Here is a 16,942-nt window from a genome sequence, read left to right on the forward strand (position 1 = left end):
GTGTCGGGCATCGCCACGTGTCATCAAGTGTGTGGCAAATGCAGCCCATTGCTGCAGGCCCTGTGTGGCTCGTGCTTTCCACATCACACATAGCAGAGCGATTTCCTCACATTCCCCACTCTTGTCTGCTCCGGGAAGTGGTTTGCAGAGCACGTCTAAATATAAAAGTATGAGACCGCGTCTTTCTCTTACCCTTTGAAACCAGCTGAGGGCCAGTCTCTTTAGTCACTTTCTGGGTTTGTGGGGAGGGGGAAGGGGCACAGGAGAAGCTGGTGTTCGTGTGTGTGTGTGCACGGGTGCGCCTGCGTGTGTGTTTCCCTGGCGCTGATGGTACCCAGATGTGTGGGGCAAACAGAGAGGGGCTGGGTGCAGGGATAGAGGCCCAGGCAGGGTGCTGGGGGTACATGGAGAGGAGGGTATAGACTCAAAGAGTGATTTTTAAACTGTGGGCAGCTATGTTCAGCCACTTACTTGTTTAAAAAAATTTCATTTTCATCTCCCTCCCCAGGCCCAGCGGTATGTTCCTCTGCTGGGGAGAAAGGCAGGATGTAAGTGATGCCCATCAGGAAGGCGTTTCAAAACGTAGTGCTAAATGAAATAAAGTGAGAAGCAGAGAGATGATGCAAGACCGTTTGTAGGGGTTCAAAATAGGCCCACGTGAAGCAACAACACATTTGAGCAGAGCACGGACAAAGGGAGGGTTTACATTAAACAGGACAGAATGGTGGTTGGGGGGGATTTGGATAAAAGGAAATAAAGTAAAAGAAATGAAGAGTAGCCAGCGTGGGAAGAACACAGACATGGGAGCCAGACAGATCCAGGGGAACGGCCCCACCATTTACGGGGACAGCTTTGACCCAAGTCTCCTCCTCTGTGCAATGAGGCTGAACCACGTGGAGGGTTCTTTGGATGAGAAATGATGTGTCTGTGCGATGAGGGCCGGCAAGAAGCAGACAGTCAGAGGAGCTAAGGCAGTGCTGACTGATGGAACGTACAGGGACTGAACTCTTCTATGTCTGTGCTGTTCAGTATGGTGGCTGCCTAGCCACAGGCAGCTCCCAGGTACTTCCTAGTGTGACCAAGGAAATGAATTTTCATTTTAATTAAGTTGCATTTGAATAGCCCCAGGTGGCTGGTGGCTGCCATATTGGACAGAGTGGGTGGAAGAGATTTTGACTCCTTCAGGAGCCAGAGAGGACTTTCCTCCTTGAGTGGAGTTGAGACCACCCCACCTAAAGGGCAGGGAATCATGTCTCCCCCCACAACAGGGAACTTGGAGTGAAATGCGGAGGCCACTCTGGCTGGCTGTATGGTGTGTGCTTACTGCCTTAGAGATGGGTAAAAAGAAAGCAGAAAACGGAGTCTCCCAGAGTTTTCTGAGCCTGTTTTGAAAATCAGTGGACGAAGTTTCGGTCCAGTCACTCCCAGTGATCCTCAGGCTGTCAGTTAGTTTGCCCTCTGCTTCCATAGGAAAGACCGTGGAAGCTCACTTCCAGGTTCACCCCAGCGCCTTTCTCGCTGTGGTCCCCCAGAGCCCCTCCCTGCTGCAGCTGGGAGTCAGACCTGGTTGGGCCCCAGGTCTGGGCCTGCAGCGAGTCCCTTTCCATCTTCTCTGGGTGGTGAGGGCGGATTCTTTGTCCCCTCTGCGGTCCCGGAGCACACCAGCTGAGCATCCTTGAGAACTTCCTGGGCTTGAGCTCCTGGCTCACTTCCCAGGCTCTTGGCCCAGCAGCCCCATTGCCTTCCCTGCAATGTATATTATTTCCGTGGGCCCCTCACTGGCGTCTTCAGGATAGCTGGCTGCTGTCTCTCTCTCTCTCTCTCCCCTTGGGGCTGAGAATGGGCATAGAGGGTGCAGAGAACGCCTGCTTCCTCCTGGTGGTTCTGTTCCAGCCGTCCGCCTCCTTCCATTCACCAGGACTTTGGACTCCCCAGGGATCACCTTACCCAGAACATTTTCATTTGGGGTCCACAGCTCCCTAGAACTTCTGGGGTTTTTTACTTCTGTGAAAAATATGCCAACTTTTGTGTGTCTATACCTAATGTGGATTTAATTTGAATATTTTAGGGACCTGAAAAGAATCACTAAAATCCCATGAGGAAACTGAGACCCAGAGAGGAAAATTAAGTTGGCTAAGATTGGATAAAGGTAGAGGTAGGACAAGATTTCAGGTCCTTTGTCCCCCCACAAATGCTTCTGGGGTGTTCTTCCTGTGGCCCAGGCACTCTGGAGGGGCGCAGCGTACCATGTTGTGCATGCACGTTTCCCTTCCCCTTGAGCTTACTGTCTGGCTTAGGAGGAACTGCTCTCAGTCACAGCACAGGCGTGAATATCAGGAGTGTTGCAGGCAGTGAGCTATCAGTGCAAGTGTGTGGCCAAGGCAGAAGCGGGATCTCCTGGGAGGCAGGATGCAAGCTGAGCCTCGGGAACGGGAGCAGCTTGTCAGCAGTGATGCCAGGTCCCAGTTTGCAACCCCAGCTGCCTCCAACCGCACACCTGCCATTTATAGCATCATTCTTAATCCCTCCCAGGCTGGCCCTCCATGTGGTGCGTGGACTCTAGGAGTTGGCTGTGTGGCTGGAGGCTTGGGGGCAGGGAGAGGACTCTGGGGAGCGAGCCCTTTGTTTCTGAAACTGCCTCTGAGGCTCATCGCAGCGAATTCGGGGCTAGGTCTTGGTGACTATTCAGCCACATACTCTCAATGCTCTAATTTAGTGCCTGGCAGTGGGGTGGTGATTAGTTAGGGTCACCCTACTTGTTATAGGTTGTGTTAAGACTGGAAACCAGGTCTCTCTACCCCAAGCTCCTTTTGCCTGATCACACTGCCTCACTCTGGCTGGGTTTTTAATTCGTTGCTGCTTCATTGGAGACATCGTAGCCATTTAAGGATGAGAGACGTGTCCTGGGCATGGTATGGCCCTCTGAGCCCCAGCAGAAGACAGGCTGGTTCCAGGGTCAGGTGGCGTGGCTGCTGGCTGAGGAGCTTCTTAAACCACACCTCCGACCGGTGTGTTTGCCCCTCTGGGCTCAGATGCCATGTGATACTGGACACAAGGACCCGCTGCTGCCGTTAGAGGTTGATCTGCCCCCTCCAGGGCCTCCAAGGAGCGGGCAGGGCCGAGTTGTGGTTTTCATCTAAGGTGGAAGAGCTGGCCTGCTCGGTTGTTTCGGCCCTAATCCCTGGTGATTTTGTTTTGTTTCTCTAATCCGGATGTGGGAGCCTCTCCAGATATTTACAGTTAAATCCCAGGGCAGGAAAACTCAGCTGGTTCGCTGGCTCTGCTCCCTCCTGCACAGCTCCGAGCCAGGGCTGTGATGGCTTGTGGTGGGCTGCGGGGCTCCTGGCAGCAAGTCCGGGGCCTTTGGTGGACACTGGGGACACAGGAGGGGAATGGAACTTTGTGCTCTGCCTCTGGGTCTCGGAGTCAGCTGTGGACAATGTTCAGCAACCCTCTGAGCTCTCACGTTCTGGGCTTATCCTCAGACAGGCTTGTTGGTGCTAGAACCACGTGTGGAACACTAGTGGTGGACTGGTGGTAGTTGAGGGGGCCACTCCAGACCCCTTGACTCACAAGTCCCACTGCAGCATTCTGAGTTTCTGCCAGCCCAGGTAAACCAGGGGATGACTGGACTTGCTGTTCATCCAAGCGAATTACTCCTGCAGAGATTGAGATTTGTTCCTCAAAAAAAGAGACTAATTCTTATGGACCATGGATCTTTGGAGCGCCCCAGAGCAGCTGAAAGTGTGCCAGTTAAACCTCGGGAGGCTAAGGGCCCCTGGGGGAGGTGGTGTGGGGCAGGGACCTTGGGACCCCTGGGACCTTTCACTTGGTGCCCTTAGAGTTTCTGGATGGAGGGGACTTGTAGCAGGGCTGACCTCGTGTGGGTGAGAAGGCGTGGGGACCACTCTCTTTCTTGGAACAGAGCATTTGTGCCTCTTGTGTTGAGGACTACTTCTCTTGGCCTATGTCCTGATGGTGTTGCCCCAGGCAGGATGAAGGAAGTTGGCAAACCTCTCCCTCAGGGGTCCATGTGCCCCAGTAGGTGCCGCGTTGGCCTGGGCTCTCAGGGTCACCTGGGAGGCAGGATGTCCCCCTAGGAATATGGGCCCTGAAGCCAGGGACTGAGTCTTAGGCATGGAGGAGTCAGCCTCCTGCCCCTGGCTGGTTGGCCTGGTGCATGGGAGGGGTCACAGTCACTCGTGACCACGCATACCTGTGCAAAATGCCTGTGCCAGAGCCAGCCAGGGTCATCTTGGTACCTTGGCTTGGTCCCCAGGCAGCTGTCCAAAGGGTGAAATTTCTTTAGTAAGAGAGAGAGAAAGTGGATGGAATCACCTGGTCAGGTTCTGGGATCTGTACTGGTCCAGGGGGTGTTTTTCCTCAACCAAGAGGACTAGCCCCCACGAGATGGGTTGTTGAGTGGCCCAGATGGGTACTTGGCCTGGAGTAGCTAAAATTACTTCAGAGCAGAAAAACTTCCTGCTGCTCTCGGCGCTCCATAAAATCATGTTTACACATATGTGTGTGCACACATGCACACGTTTATACACATGGGTCGACTGGGCCTGGGGCCCAGAGAGCAGCAAGGAGGGTGGGCACCAGACCAGGAGCTTGAGGGGCGGGTGTGTGGGGAGCAGGAGTTGGGCCGCTGCCCACACAGCCCATTCTCAAGGAGCTGGGGCCAGGGCGCAGGCAGAGTGAGTGTCTGCATATAGATGGCTGTTGGGGAGCCAAGGAAATGGCTTGGAAAATGTCCTTATTGGGTATTTGCTGCTCCAGCTTTGTTGGGATCGTGCTTGGTGTGGGCAGATGGCTCTGTCTGCCAGTCGTGGGGGCGGGGGGCACCCTGAACCCACCATGTGCTCCGGGCTTTGCTCTGGGCTTTGCACGTGTGAACCCACTTAGCTTCACACAGCCCGAGTGGTAGGGGTGGGGTCCTCGTTTCATGGCAAGGGAAGGGGTCCAAAGAGACCAGCTAAGGTGGCCTTGCCACAGAGCAGGAGGACCACCAGGCAGCATGGAAGCTGCTGTATACTGAGCGGCTGCTTCGAGGGCCACGTGGGCCATGTGTTCTGTGAGGGCCTGTGTATAGAAGGTATGACGCACGGAGGGCAGACTGAGAAATGGGGCAGCTTTGGGAAGACCAGGACCAGTGTGCTTCCAGGGTGGGCCTCCCCCAGACCCCAGCCCAGGGGGCATCCTCACATCAGAGGTGATACAGGGACAGGGATGTGCTGGGGGCCGTGCCACCTCAAGGCAGGTACCACCCTATCCCCAAGCCTTCCTCCTCCTCTGTCATTCAGCTAAAGCTTCTGAAGAGTTCCTCTCCTCCCAGCCCCTCCTCGTCTGGAGTCTGGCATTTCTACCAGGGGCTCCTTCGTCTTCCCATCACCCCCCACCCCACTGCAAACAAAACAACAGACCAACCTCTCCTGCAGCCCTTGCAGATGGCCAGACTGGGCACATCTCCCACTGTCTTCTCAGTAAACCTGGGTGCCATGGCACTGGGCCAGGCCCTGGTGGCCAGGGCTGGGGCTCCGAGCAGGGGCTGGGGTCTTGGAGGGGTCCTGGTGGCTGCCCTCCCTGCCTTTTGTAACATCTAAAGTCTGCCCCAGCCAAGCACTAACCAGGACCTGCTGTGAGCTTACGTCAGGACACAGGGCCCCGCGGGGCTGGCTTTGATGTTTCCCAGGCCCTGTCCGTGGGGGCAGGGGGCTCTGAGTGGCAGTCTGGGAATGCAGCATCTCGCCACAGCTCCAGGATGGGATGCTGGGGGTTGAGCTGGGGTCCCTCTGAGTCATGCCATCTCTTCTCCCAGCTCAGGATTCTGTGGCAAGTGGTCTGTGGTTCCTGCAACCCCACAGCCCCTTTCCCTCCATCCTACCCACCCCTCTACCTGCTTATTCCTTTGAACTTCTCTGCTGTGGCAGCTCTGGGTCTGGGAGTGGTGCTGGGCCTTGCATTGGGGGAGCCTTTTGAGTCCTTGGGCAGGAAGGGTGATAATGGTCACAATCACGGGAGCTGCCCCGAGTCAGCTGTTCCAAGGAACCTCACCCACGCTCCCTAGTTCGCGACTCCTGACAGCTGCATGGAAGAGGCAGAGGAAGCTGGGGCACAGTGTGTGTTTCTTACCCAAGTTCAGGCACACTGAGCAGGACAACCAGGATTGAGTTGCACCTGTCTGATCACAAACCCTGGGCTAAGGCTCCTGTGCGAGGATGAGACTCCTGGCTCCCCGCTGGGTCTGGAGAAGCTGAGAGGGGAAGTAGGGGTTCGTCAAATTTTGACACAGGTGATCTCTCTCTTTGATGAGCATCTGTAGTTCTGGGTTGAGGGTCTCAAGATTTTGGAGATCCACATTGAAAGAGGCCCATGGGGCTGCAGCCTGAGCCTGCCCATCTGTGTCAGCTCAGGCGTCTGGAAGTGTTCCAGACGCCTCTGTGTTTGCCTTCTCTTGCCCCACACTTCCTTTGAGGTCACCTCGGTTCAGCCAGTGTTCACTGAGCACCTGTGTGCGCCTGGCATTGTCTGCACGAGGCGTGTCTACCTCTCTACCTGGCCGAAAGGGAGTGAGACCCATTCTGGGATCAGATACTTCTGGGGTTGGTTTTGAGGTCCTGGGCATGGCTGGGAAGAGCATTGGGCTCTGAGTTGGCCTCCCTGGGTCATGGTCCTGGCTCTGCCACAGATTAGCTGTTTGATCTCAGGCCAATCCCCTCATCTCTCTAGACTTCAGTTTACTCATCTGTACTACAAAGGGGTTGTACCAAGTTGCTCAGCGGGGGTAGGACCACACTCTGACACACTGTTGTCTGGGTGACTGGGGGCAGATTTGCTAACTTGTGCAGTGGGTGGGGTAGCCCAGCATGTTGGAGAACTGTCTTATGCAGAGAGCTGGCAGGACTCCAGGGAGAAGTAATGGAGGTGCTCTGAGCTGCTTCCAGCTCCGTGTGTCTTTTGGACTGGCCCTTCTGCGAATGTTGCGAGACAGACCAACATCAGGGACAGCCCCTCCTCTGGACCCAGCCCTGGGGCATCTGGGACTTATCTTGACACTGACTTAATGGAAGACTGGTTCTTGTGCCTTAAAGAACCAACTCTTCTTCCCCAACCCCTGGGACTTGGAAGGGTGCTCTGTGGGCCGAGATCATTCTCCAGTGGTTTGAGAGGGGACAAATGGGACTCCGCTGGCCTCTTCCTTCCTGCCCTTGCTGGGCCCAATTTGGGCAGAGGCAGAGTCTGCTTCTTCACCTAACAGCCCCAGGTGGCCTGTTTCTTCTCCCTGGAGGGGTGGCACGGCCTCCTCTGTGCCATTGCCCACCCGATGGTGGCTGGTGTTCCAGGCCCAGCAGCTCCAGGCCTCTGCAGGGCGTCCACAGAGGCCAGGAACAAAGCCCAGGGTGTTATTCTGCCCTGTAACCATGCCACCTGCCTGGCCCTGCCCTCCGCCTCCTGAGCCCATCTGCTGCACGGCACCGGCTTCTCACTCTCCCCTTTGTTTGGCTATGATTCCACCGTTCGTTGCAGGGGCACCTTCTCTGAGGGTGCCCCCTGCTCCCGGCCACAGCTGCACTGTAGCTGTGCAGGAGGGGGAATGGATTCAGGTGAAAACCTAGGACCATGTGGCTCACCTCTCACTTAGCACAGAAGAGCTGGCCTTTGCCATAGGAGGATCAAAGCCATCTCTGATGCTTGACCGTCAGTGGGTGTGTGAGTGCCATAATCCTTCCAAGAAGCTCAGTGGATCATGATTTAACTTTGCTCAATATCCTGGATTCTGAAGATAGTGGGGAGAGTTGCTTGCCAATATCCCCTGCTCCTCAGTCTGGCATTAGGACCTCCTATGATCTGGTCCTGGAGGTCCAAGGCCTTCTTCCTCTAGGGAGCTGCTCCATGTGCCATCTCAGCCCCTCTCCACCCTCAGCCCTTGGGGCTTCCTCCCTCTTTGGTGCTCTGGAGGCACTGAATGCCCACACCGTTCATTTAGCACGAGCTTTGCCATGTCCTGTGTAATTGTCCTATGTCTCCCTCCAGACTAGAGTCCTGGAGGGTACTGCATCTTCGTATCCTGCGGAGCACCCAACACAGTGTAAACATTCCTCAATGGACCCTTGGCAGTTATGGTCTCATGATCCTTCTCACCTGCACTTATTGGACACCCCCTGTGTACACAGCCCCTTTCCTCCTCCTGTGCACAGGGTGATGGGTGGCCTATGTTAGGGCAGTGTCTGCAGCTCCCCCTGACCCTGCCTCTCCCACGGTCCCCATCTGCAGGTGCCCAGGCAGCCATTGTCTTCATCAAGGAGCCGTCCTCCCAGGATGCGCTGCAGGGGCGTCGGGCGCTGCTCCGCTGTGAGGTCGAGGCCCCAGGCCCAGTGCATGTGTACTGGCTGCTGGATGGGGCCCCTGTCCAGGACACGGAGCGGCGCTTCGCCCAGGGCAGCAGCCTGAGCTTCACAGCTGTGGACCGGCTGCAGGACTCGGGTGCCTTCCAGTGTGTGGCTCGGGATGACTCCACCAGCGAGGAGGCCCGCAGTGCCAACGCCTCCTTCAACATCAAATGTGAGAGCCAGGGGGCTGTGCCCACCCGCTGCTAGACCCTCAGCTCCTGAGCCCTGCGGGATCCCTCCTTCCCCTCCGCTTCTCCCATTTCCAGTTGAATGGATTGGGCAGAATGTAGCTGTGGTTAGCTCTTGGCTTGGATTGATAAAAGAAAATTCAACATTATAATTTTTCCAAGTTATTTTTTTCCCCTTCAAGTCTTGGACCCATTGATCTGCTGGATTCTTTTGCAAATGGCAAGAGCAGTGAAGCCATGCAGCAAAGTGTCAGCTTTGACCTGCTGGGGACCAGGCTGGCACTCCATCTCTGGTGTCCCCATCAGTATCCCTGGCCTCAGCTTCACTGGGTTTCCCTGAATTGTCTCTTGGCTCCAGAGCCTCCAGGTTCCATCCTTTCCCTTCTGCCCTCCCACCCTTGCTCTGTTCCGCCCCTCACTCTGCAACCATGGCCTCTGCTCCAGGGATTGAGACCGGTCCCGTGGTTCTGAAGCATCCAGCCTCAGAAGCTGAGATCCAGCCACAGACCCAGGTCACACTGCGTTGTCACATTGATGGGCACCCTCGGTAAGAAGCCGACTTTGTGGATGGGGAGAGAAAGGGTTATTCTAGACCAGCAGAGCTGTCTCCTGCAAACTCCGAACTCCATTCAGCTGTATCTGGCTTCATTCTGTGACTACCCCCGCCCACGTGCTGCTCCATGCTGACCCCTGGTCACTGGAGAGGGGTCCTGGATTCTGGGAGCTGGGAGATCCAGAGTCTCAGTCTGATTCTTCCCCTGAATTGTGTGCCTTAGGGCAAGTCATGTCCCATCCCCAGGCCTCAGTTCCCCCATTTGTAAACTGAGGGGTCTAGCCCTGACCCTCTGATTCTGCACCCTTCCCACTGGCCACCTGAGAACCCCTTGTCCCCCTGCTGCTGACCCCCTCGGCCCTGCAGGCCCACCTACCAGTGGTTCCGAGATGGGAGCCCCCTCGCTGATGGCCAGAGCAACCACACAGTCAGCAGCAAGGAGCGGAACCTGACCCTCCGGCCGGCCAGCCCTGAGCATAGTGGCATCTACTCCTGCTGTGCCCACAATGCCTTTGGCCAGGCCTGTAGCAGCCAGAACTTCACCTTGAGCATTGCTGGTGAGCCTGGGGCAGGGATGGGGAGGGTGAGGTGAGGGATGGGAGGGGCCTCCCGACTCTGTCTGCTTACATGTCTGGACTCCCCCCACTCCAGATGAGAGCTTTGCCAGGGTGGTGCTGGCGCCCCAGGATGTGGTCGTGGCAAGGAACGAGGAGGCTATGTTCCACTGTCAGTTCTCCGCCCAGCCTTCCCCAACCCTGCAGTGGATCTTTGAGGATGAGACTCCCATCACTAACCGCAGTCGGTAAGGCATCTGGCAGCAGCCTTTATGGTGGTAAAGCTTGTGTACTGCACACTTGGTTCTCTCAAAGGGAAGGATATTATCACAGACATCGGAGATCTATACATGTATTACTTCAACTTGCCAGCAGATGGCAATAGAATTTCTTGCTGTTACCAAATGAGTCCAGCAAAGGGAAGAGTCTCCAGGAAGGGTATCTTTTCCAGTTCCCAGAGAGACACCGTGTGAGCCAGCAGTGGCTCTGCGTCACCACCCGCTTCCTGCCCACATGGGTCTTCTGGGATAGGGGTAGAGTCTCAGGGTTGGAGGGATCCCTGGGCAATCACAGTCTAGATAGGAAGGTCCCAGATAGCAAGGATACCTTATTTACACTCACACAGATGTGCACACATGCACACACATGCATATATTTTTGGGGAAGCAAACACTTCCAGAAGGTGCTAGGAGGTGCCAGTGCCTCTGTAGAACATCTGTCCTCATCCAGGCCCTATGAGAGCAGGGATCCCCTTTTTGGTGCTGGATGTGGCTCCCTAGACTAGGGGCTGGCATCCCACCTGGCTTCAGCCCTGAGGACATCAGTAGTTTATCTGGTGCAGCCGAGGAGCTTCTGATTGCTGGGGCTGCTGCCTCACCAGCACGCTTATCTGACTCCGGGGGGGCGGGGGCCCCTCCGTCTCCGCAGGTGCACACTGTTGATGACTCGCGGCTTCTCACTTGCCCTGCTGCTCGCCTCACACAGCCCCCCCCAGCACATGAACAAGTGCACACACATGCATGTGCACACACACACCCCAGTGTGGCATGTCGGCTTCCTTCTTTCTGTCCTGTTCCTGGTGGATTCCTTCCTACATGCCTAACCAGCGCAGGATGGGATTCCATTGCGTTCCCTTCCAGAAGGAGGCCACTCCTTTCAAACAGCACCCTCTCCCCTCTGCAGTCCCCCGCACCTCCGCAGAGCCACGGTGTTTGCCAATGGGTCCCTGCTGCTGACCCAGGTCCGACCGCGCAATGCAGGGGTCTACCGCTGTGTCGGCCAGGGGCAGAGGGGCCCTCCCATCATCCTGGAGGCCACGCTCCACCTGGCAGGTAGGTCCCTGTCTGAAGTGCCGAGGTAGGAACTGTCTTCAGTGCTGTTGGCATGTAAAGATCTAGGCTTGTTTTCACTCAGAGCGGCTTGGACGGCATTGGGAGGAAGAGGATGCGGGGGTAGGGAGAGGAGGTGCTGAGGGTCATGGGGAGGGCTTGTGCTGGAAAGGGCAAAGCTTGCTGTGGGAGAACATCAGGTACCCAGGACCCACGGAAACTGGGCTGTCTGCTCCTGTCCCTGCAGAGATTGAAGATATGCCGCCCTTTGAGCCACGGGTGTTCACAGCTGGCAGCGAGGAGCGTGTGGCCTGCCCGCCCCCCCAGGGTCTTCCGGAGCCCAGTGTGTGGTGGGAGCACGCAGGAGCCCAGCTGCCTGCCCATGGCAGAGTCTATCAGCAGGGACACGAGCTGGTGTTTGCCAGCACAGCTGAGAGCGATGCTGGTGTCTACACCTGCCATGCAGCCAACCTGGCCGGTCAGCGGCGACAGGATGTCAACATCACCGTGGCCAGTGAGCACCTTTGCCCTGAAGGGCGAGGCGAGGAGGAAGGGAGCCGAGGTCCCAGGAGGGCTTGGGCTCTGGGTGTGTTGGACAGAGGCTTCCGTGGTGCTCCCCTGAGGCACTCTCAGCTCTGAGCCCTGCTGGCTTGGGAACCAGTCAGCTGCTGGGAGGTGCTATTGGAGGAGACAGTGGAGAGCCACGCACAAAGGTTGGAGAGATAGCCCTCACAGAAAAGCGGTCCTCTGGCTGCAGGGGACAGTCAACACAGTGGCTCCCACTCTGTCCCCAGTGCATGGAGTGACCACGGGTAAAACGTCACCTGCCTTGCTAGGGCTCAGTTTCCTCATCCATAAGATGGGGCCAATAACAAACTCTCTACCCTATAAGGTGGTCAGAAAGATCAGTGAAATAATTAAAAAGGATTTTTCTTTTTCTTTTTTGGGAAAGTGTTGGTGGACAAAGTTATAGGGTCATTATTTTATATGTTGCTATAGTTTCCAAATTTCTACAATGAACATACAATTTGTGAAATAAGAGGGGAAAAAGTAATAAAAATGCTTGTAAGTGCCTATGATAAAGGTTTATATACCCTTGCTTCAAGCATGGAGATTTACTTATTTACAGCATGGCTGTGCCAAACCTTTGTGATAATTTAAAAAGATACACAAGACAAACTTTTATACACACACACACACCATTTTGTGACCTGCTTCTTCCTACTTACCTCTTCTTTTTTCCAAGTAGGTAAGTTTCAAAAGTTCAAAAAGATTTCAAATATAAAAAGGGCTTTGTACATTTGTAAGTTGAGATGATATCATTCCCGTTAAGATACTGACACCTCAGAGACATGCACCCTCGTGGTCAGGTCCCTGGTCTGGTGGGAAACTGCAGCATGCAGGTAACCTGTGCTCAGGAAACTTCCACCAAGACACACAGACAAATGCAAGCAGCCGCAGTCAGCCCTTCTCCAGATGGGGTTTGTGGATCACCTGTATCATTGAGGGTACTTTTAAAAATGCAGACTCTAGAATCCTACTCCAGATCTCCTGCCCTAGACTCTCTGGGGGTGGGGTCAGGCAGAGAGTCTTTAACATGTGCTCCAGGTGATGCTGGATGTGGGGATGCTGGCTTTGATCTACAAGCACCAACTGAGCCATGCCCTGTGCCTGCACTGCCCCTTGAGAAGGAGGCCTGTGAAATTAGAGAGTGTGTAATGCAGGCAGGGCTGGACCAGGTGCAGAGAGGTGGAGGGTATAGTTTGGAGGAAGGAGGGCTCCATCCCTCCATTCCATCAGCAGGTTTATAGAGTGCCTCCTTTGTGCTAGGCGCTGTTCCCAGGACTGGGATGCAGTGATGAACAAAGCAGGCAAAAATCCCTCCCCTTGTGGAGCTGGTAGTCTAATAGGGGCAACAGAGCAAACAAGAAACACAATTGAATGAACAATATTATAATTTTAGGTGGCAATAGAGCCATGCAGAAAAATAAAATAGGGTAAGTGACTCAGAGAGCTGGCATAAGGGCCAGGCGGAATTTAGGGGAGACGTCTCTAGAAGGTGGCATTTGAGTGTTTAAATTAAGGAACCATGTGGACAGGCCCAGAGACAGAATGGGCTTGTAAGTTGGAGGGACAGCAGTAGCCTGTGTGGCTTGGGTTGAATAAGTGATGGTGACTATGACTGAGGTTGTCTGAGAGGTAGAAATTAGATCACATGAAGCCTTGTAAAAACATGGTGAGGACTTTGGCTTGTATTGCAAGTGTATCAGTTACCTACTACTGTGTAACAAACCACTCCAAACTTAGTGGCTTGAAACAGTAGCCATTGTTTTGCTTATGATTCTGTGGGAAGTGTTCAACTGGGACAGCTCATCAATTCTTCGTGCTTTTGACTCGGCTTAGGGGTGTGTATGCAGTCAACTGATACATCTGGTGACTGGCTCTTCCCTGATGTCCTCACTCAGGCTTCTGGCACTTAACAGAGAATATCAACCAGGGTGCCTTGTTTCTCTTCCACATGGCTGCTCCAGCAGGTTAGCTCAGGCTTCCTTACATGGACACCGGGTTCCAAGAGTACAAAAATGGAAGCTATAAGGCTTCTCAAGGCGTTGGCTTAGAAAGTGTAGTGTCACATCCACTATATTCTATTGGACAGGGCACGTGGCTGGCCACCCAGATTCTAGACCCCGCCCCTTGATGGGAAAGTGGCAACATCATGGTAGAAAAAGACGTGGGGGATGGGAGGACCGTTTACAGCCATCTTTGCAAACAGTCTGCCCCACCAAGTCACAGGTGAGAAGTCCTTGCAGGGTTTGAGTCCAAGAGTAACATTTCCAGATCACTCTGGCTGTTCTAGAAGACTAGACTGTTAGGGTCAAGAGTCTAAACAGGAAACCAGTTAGCAGATGACTAATTACCTGCAGGGCATGTGTGTTGAAGGGGCTTGAACAAGTGGTTGCAGTGGAGGTGAAAGGTGGTGAAATTCAGGAGTTATTTTGGAGCCGAGGTAGACAGGGTTTGTGAAGAATGAATGTGGTGTGGGGGAGCCATAGAGAGAGAAGTCAGTACTAGCTTTTGGCTTGTATGTTTGGCCGAATTGTAGCGCTATTTACTGAAATATGGAAAACCGGGGTGACCAGGTTTGGGGAGGGATCAAGACTCCTCTTTTGCACATAGAAAGCTTGAGGTGACTGTTAGATACACAGTGGGAGATGCTAGTAGGATCTGCAAGTGTGAAGTTCATGGGGGGAGCTCAGGAGCCAGACTGTAGATGTGGGACTCATCCACTTGGATAGTATTGAAGGCCGTGGGCTGGATGAGATCAGTCAGGAAATGAACATGGCTAAAGCAGAACAGAGATCTGAGGACTGAGCTTGGAACGTTACGGTGTAGTAAGAAAGCAAGGATTTTGGAGTCATGCATACCAAAGCTTTCAATCCTATCTCTAGCATGTGTTAGTAAATTACCATTACTTCTTGGAACCTCTGTCTTCTTACCTGTAAAGTGGGTATGGAAACACATACCTTGGGGAGTTTATACTGATCCATAACTAAGACAGTGTTCAAAAGGGGCGGGCACATAGGCCTTCACTAAGGAATAATTGCTTCAGTTATCACCAGATAGGACAAGGGTTTCTAAACTCAGGGCCTGGGGTGGGGGTGGGGGTGTTACTAGAATTTCTTGGGATTGGATCCATTGGTTTTGCAGACATGTGAGTCAACCTTCTGCTTCTTCTCTGTCCCTCTAAGCTGTGCCCATGTGGCTGAAGAAGCCCCAAGACAGCCAGCTGGAGGAGGGCAAGCCAGGCTATCTGCATTGCCTGACCCAGGCAACACCAAAACCCACAGTCGTCTGGTACAGAAACCAGATGCTCATCTCAGAGGTGAGAACGAGGATTGCTGCAGGGGGCAGGGCAAGGGAGGAGAGTTCATCCTCCATGCTCACCTCCATAGCTTGCTTCCCCCCACCCCCGAGGCTGCCCCAGGGAGACGTTGGTGAGGGGCAGGCTGAGAGCGCTGGTGGTCACATCTCGCATGCTGCAGGACTCGCGGTTCGAGGTCTCCAAGAACGGGACCCTGCGCATCAACAGCGTGGAGGTGTACGATGGCACGTGGTACCGCTGCGTGAGCAGCACCCCTGCAGGCAGCATCGAGGCCCAGGCCCGGGTCCAAGTGCTGGGTGAGCTGGCGTGCGGGGGAGGGCGCCTGGCCTGGCTGCAGGGGAGTGAAAGGGAAGGAGCAGCAGGGCCCAGGATCCGGCCACCCCAACTCCTCCTCTTCCCCTCTCCTGCAACAGAAAAGCTCAAGTTCACACCACCGCCCCGGCCGCAGCAGTGCATGGAATTTGACAAGGAGGCCACAGTGCCCTGCTCAGCCACAGGCCGAGAGAAGCCCACTATTAAGTGGGTACGGGCAGGTGGGTACTGTGCGGGTGTGGGGTGGGGGGCAGCTGGGCAGTCCACTGGTCAGACACGTGCCTGTCAGAGGACCAGCTGAGTGCCCAGCACCTTGCCGGGAACTGTGGGACAGACAAGAAATGTAAGGGCCAATTTATAGTCCAGTTAGGAAGAAAAAAGCCAGAAACAAAAGAGGTCAGGTTACAGCATTAGACAACATATAAGACGACTCAAGGCATCAAGTGATTGGATTGGTCCAGACAGGGCTATAAAGTCCTCCCTTCGTCCTTTTCAAAATAGTCATCTTTTCCAACATAAAAGTAATCCTTTAGAAAATTTTGGGAGAAAATAATGCATAATCCCCCCTTCAGTTATCTGTGGGTGTGTACCTTTTCCTGTGCACATCTTTTTGTTTTTACATAGCAGTTTTATTGTACGTATAATTTTCACTTATTATGCTTATATAAGTAAGTCATGCTTACTATAGACATAAAAGATGCAGAAAACTAGGTAATTTTATATATTTTTTACTTAACATTATCAAGCATTTCCCCATGTTTTTATATATAAACATTGGTTTGGATGATTGCAATAATATTCCAATGACTGGATTCACTGTAATTTACTTAAATATTCCCTAAATGTTGGACATTTGAGTTGTTAACCATCCTCCCTCCCTTTCTCCTTCCCTCTCTCTGTCTGTCTCTGTCTCTCTTTTTATTGCTGCAGTAAACATCTTTGAGCCAAAATTTTTTCTGGATTTGGGTTTATTTCCTTTGAGAAAGATTCCCAGAATGTAATAATTATGTATAAAAGGGTATGCACGTTTTTACAACCCTTGATGCGAATGGCCAAATTGTTTTTTTTTAAAAGGGCTTTTACATTCCCACTAACAGTGAGAGAGAGGGTAGGGTTATAGGTTCTGAGGAACAAGTGGGCGCTGTCTGCTCAGGTGTCTGGGGGAGCTTTCTATGGGAGCTGAGGCTCACAGCGGATCTGCAGCCTGGGACGAGGGCAAAGAGCAGGACTGGCTTCTAGGAGTAAGGAATGACAGGCAGTGAGGGCCAGAGCAAGGCCAGCTCCAGGCCCAGTCAGAAGTCCAGTTTGGCAGAAGTGGACTGTTATACAGGGCAGTAAGAGGTGAGACTGAAAAATTAGAAAAGGGGTAAATAACAGGGACTCCCAAGGCCCAGCTCAGGAGTCTTGGACCTTGTCTGAGGGTGGCTAGGAGCGATGGAGTGTTTTTGAGTAGAGGTGGGGGACTGGGGGCCTTGCCAGCCACCCACGGAGCTCTGGTCAGTCCCATCATTCCCTATGTTGCCCCGCAGATGGGAGCAGCCTCCCAGAGTGGGTGACAGACAACGCTGGGACCTTGCACTTCTCCAGGGTGACCCGCGATGATGCTGGCAACTACACTTGCATTGCCTCCAATGGGCTGCAGGGCCAGATCCGTGCCCACGTCCAGCTCACTGTGGCAGGTGCGACTGCACAGGGCCCTGGGGCTGGGGCTGGCTGACCCTGTGGAGTGGC

At 53.9% G+C, this 16,942-nt stretch overlaps 1 protein-coding gene across 1 annotated transcript in view; it reads left to right on the top strand.

The window, feature by feature from the left end:
- PTK7 (protein tyrosine kinase 7 (inactive)) overlaps positions 1–16,942 on the top strand; it is a 56,013-nt gene that overhangs the window by 24,950 nt on the left and 14,121 nt on the right. Inside the window, exons 2-11 of the mRNA XM_031434661.2 lie at positions 8,278–8,565; positions 9,026–9,128; positions 9,501–9,691; positions 9,786–9,936; positions 10,871–11,019; positions 11,264–11,530; positions 14,766–14,899; positions 15,060–15,195; positions 15,313–15,432; positions 16,741–16,890. Coding sequence (XP_031290521.2) covers positions 8,278–8,565; positions 9,026–9,128; positions 9,501–9,691; positions 9,786–9,936; positions 10,871–11,019; positions 11,264–11,530; positions 14,766–14,899; positions 15,060–15,195; positions 15,313–15,432; positions 16,741–16,890 — 1,689 coding nt within the window. The remainder of the gene's footprint in view (positions 1–8,277; positions 8,566–9,025; positions 9,129–9,500; positions 9,692–9,785; positions 9,937–10,870; positions 11,020–11,263; positions 11,531–14,765; positions 14,900–15,059; positions 15,196–15,312; positions 15,433–16,740; positions 16,891–16,942) is intronic.

The sequence above is a fragment of the Camelus dromedarius genome, chromosome 19 (genome assembly GCF_036321535.1).
Source record: "Camelus dromedarius isolate mCamDro1 chromosome 19, mCamDro1.pat, whole genome shotgun sequence".
In the NCBI taxonomy this organism is placed as follows: domain Eukaryota; kingdom Metazoa; phylum Chordata; class Mammalia; order Artiodactyla; family Camelidae; genus Camelus; species Camelus dromedarius.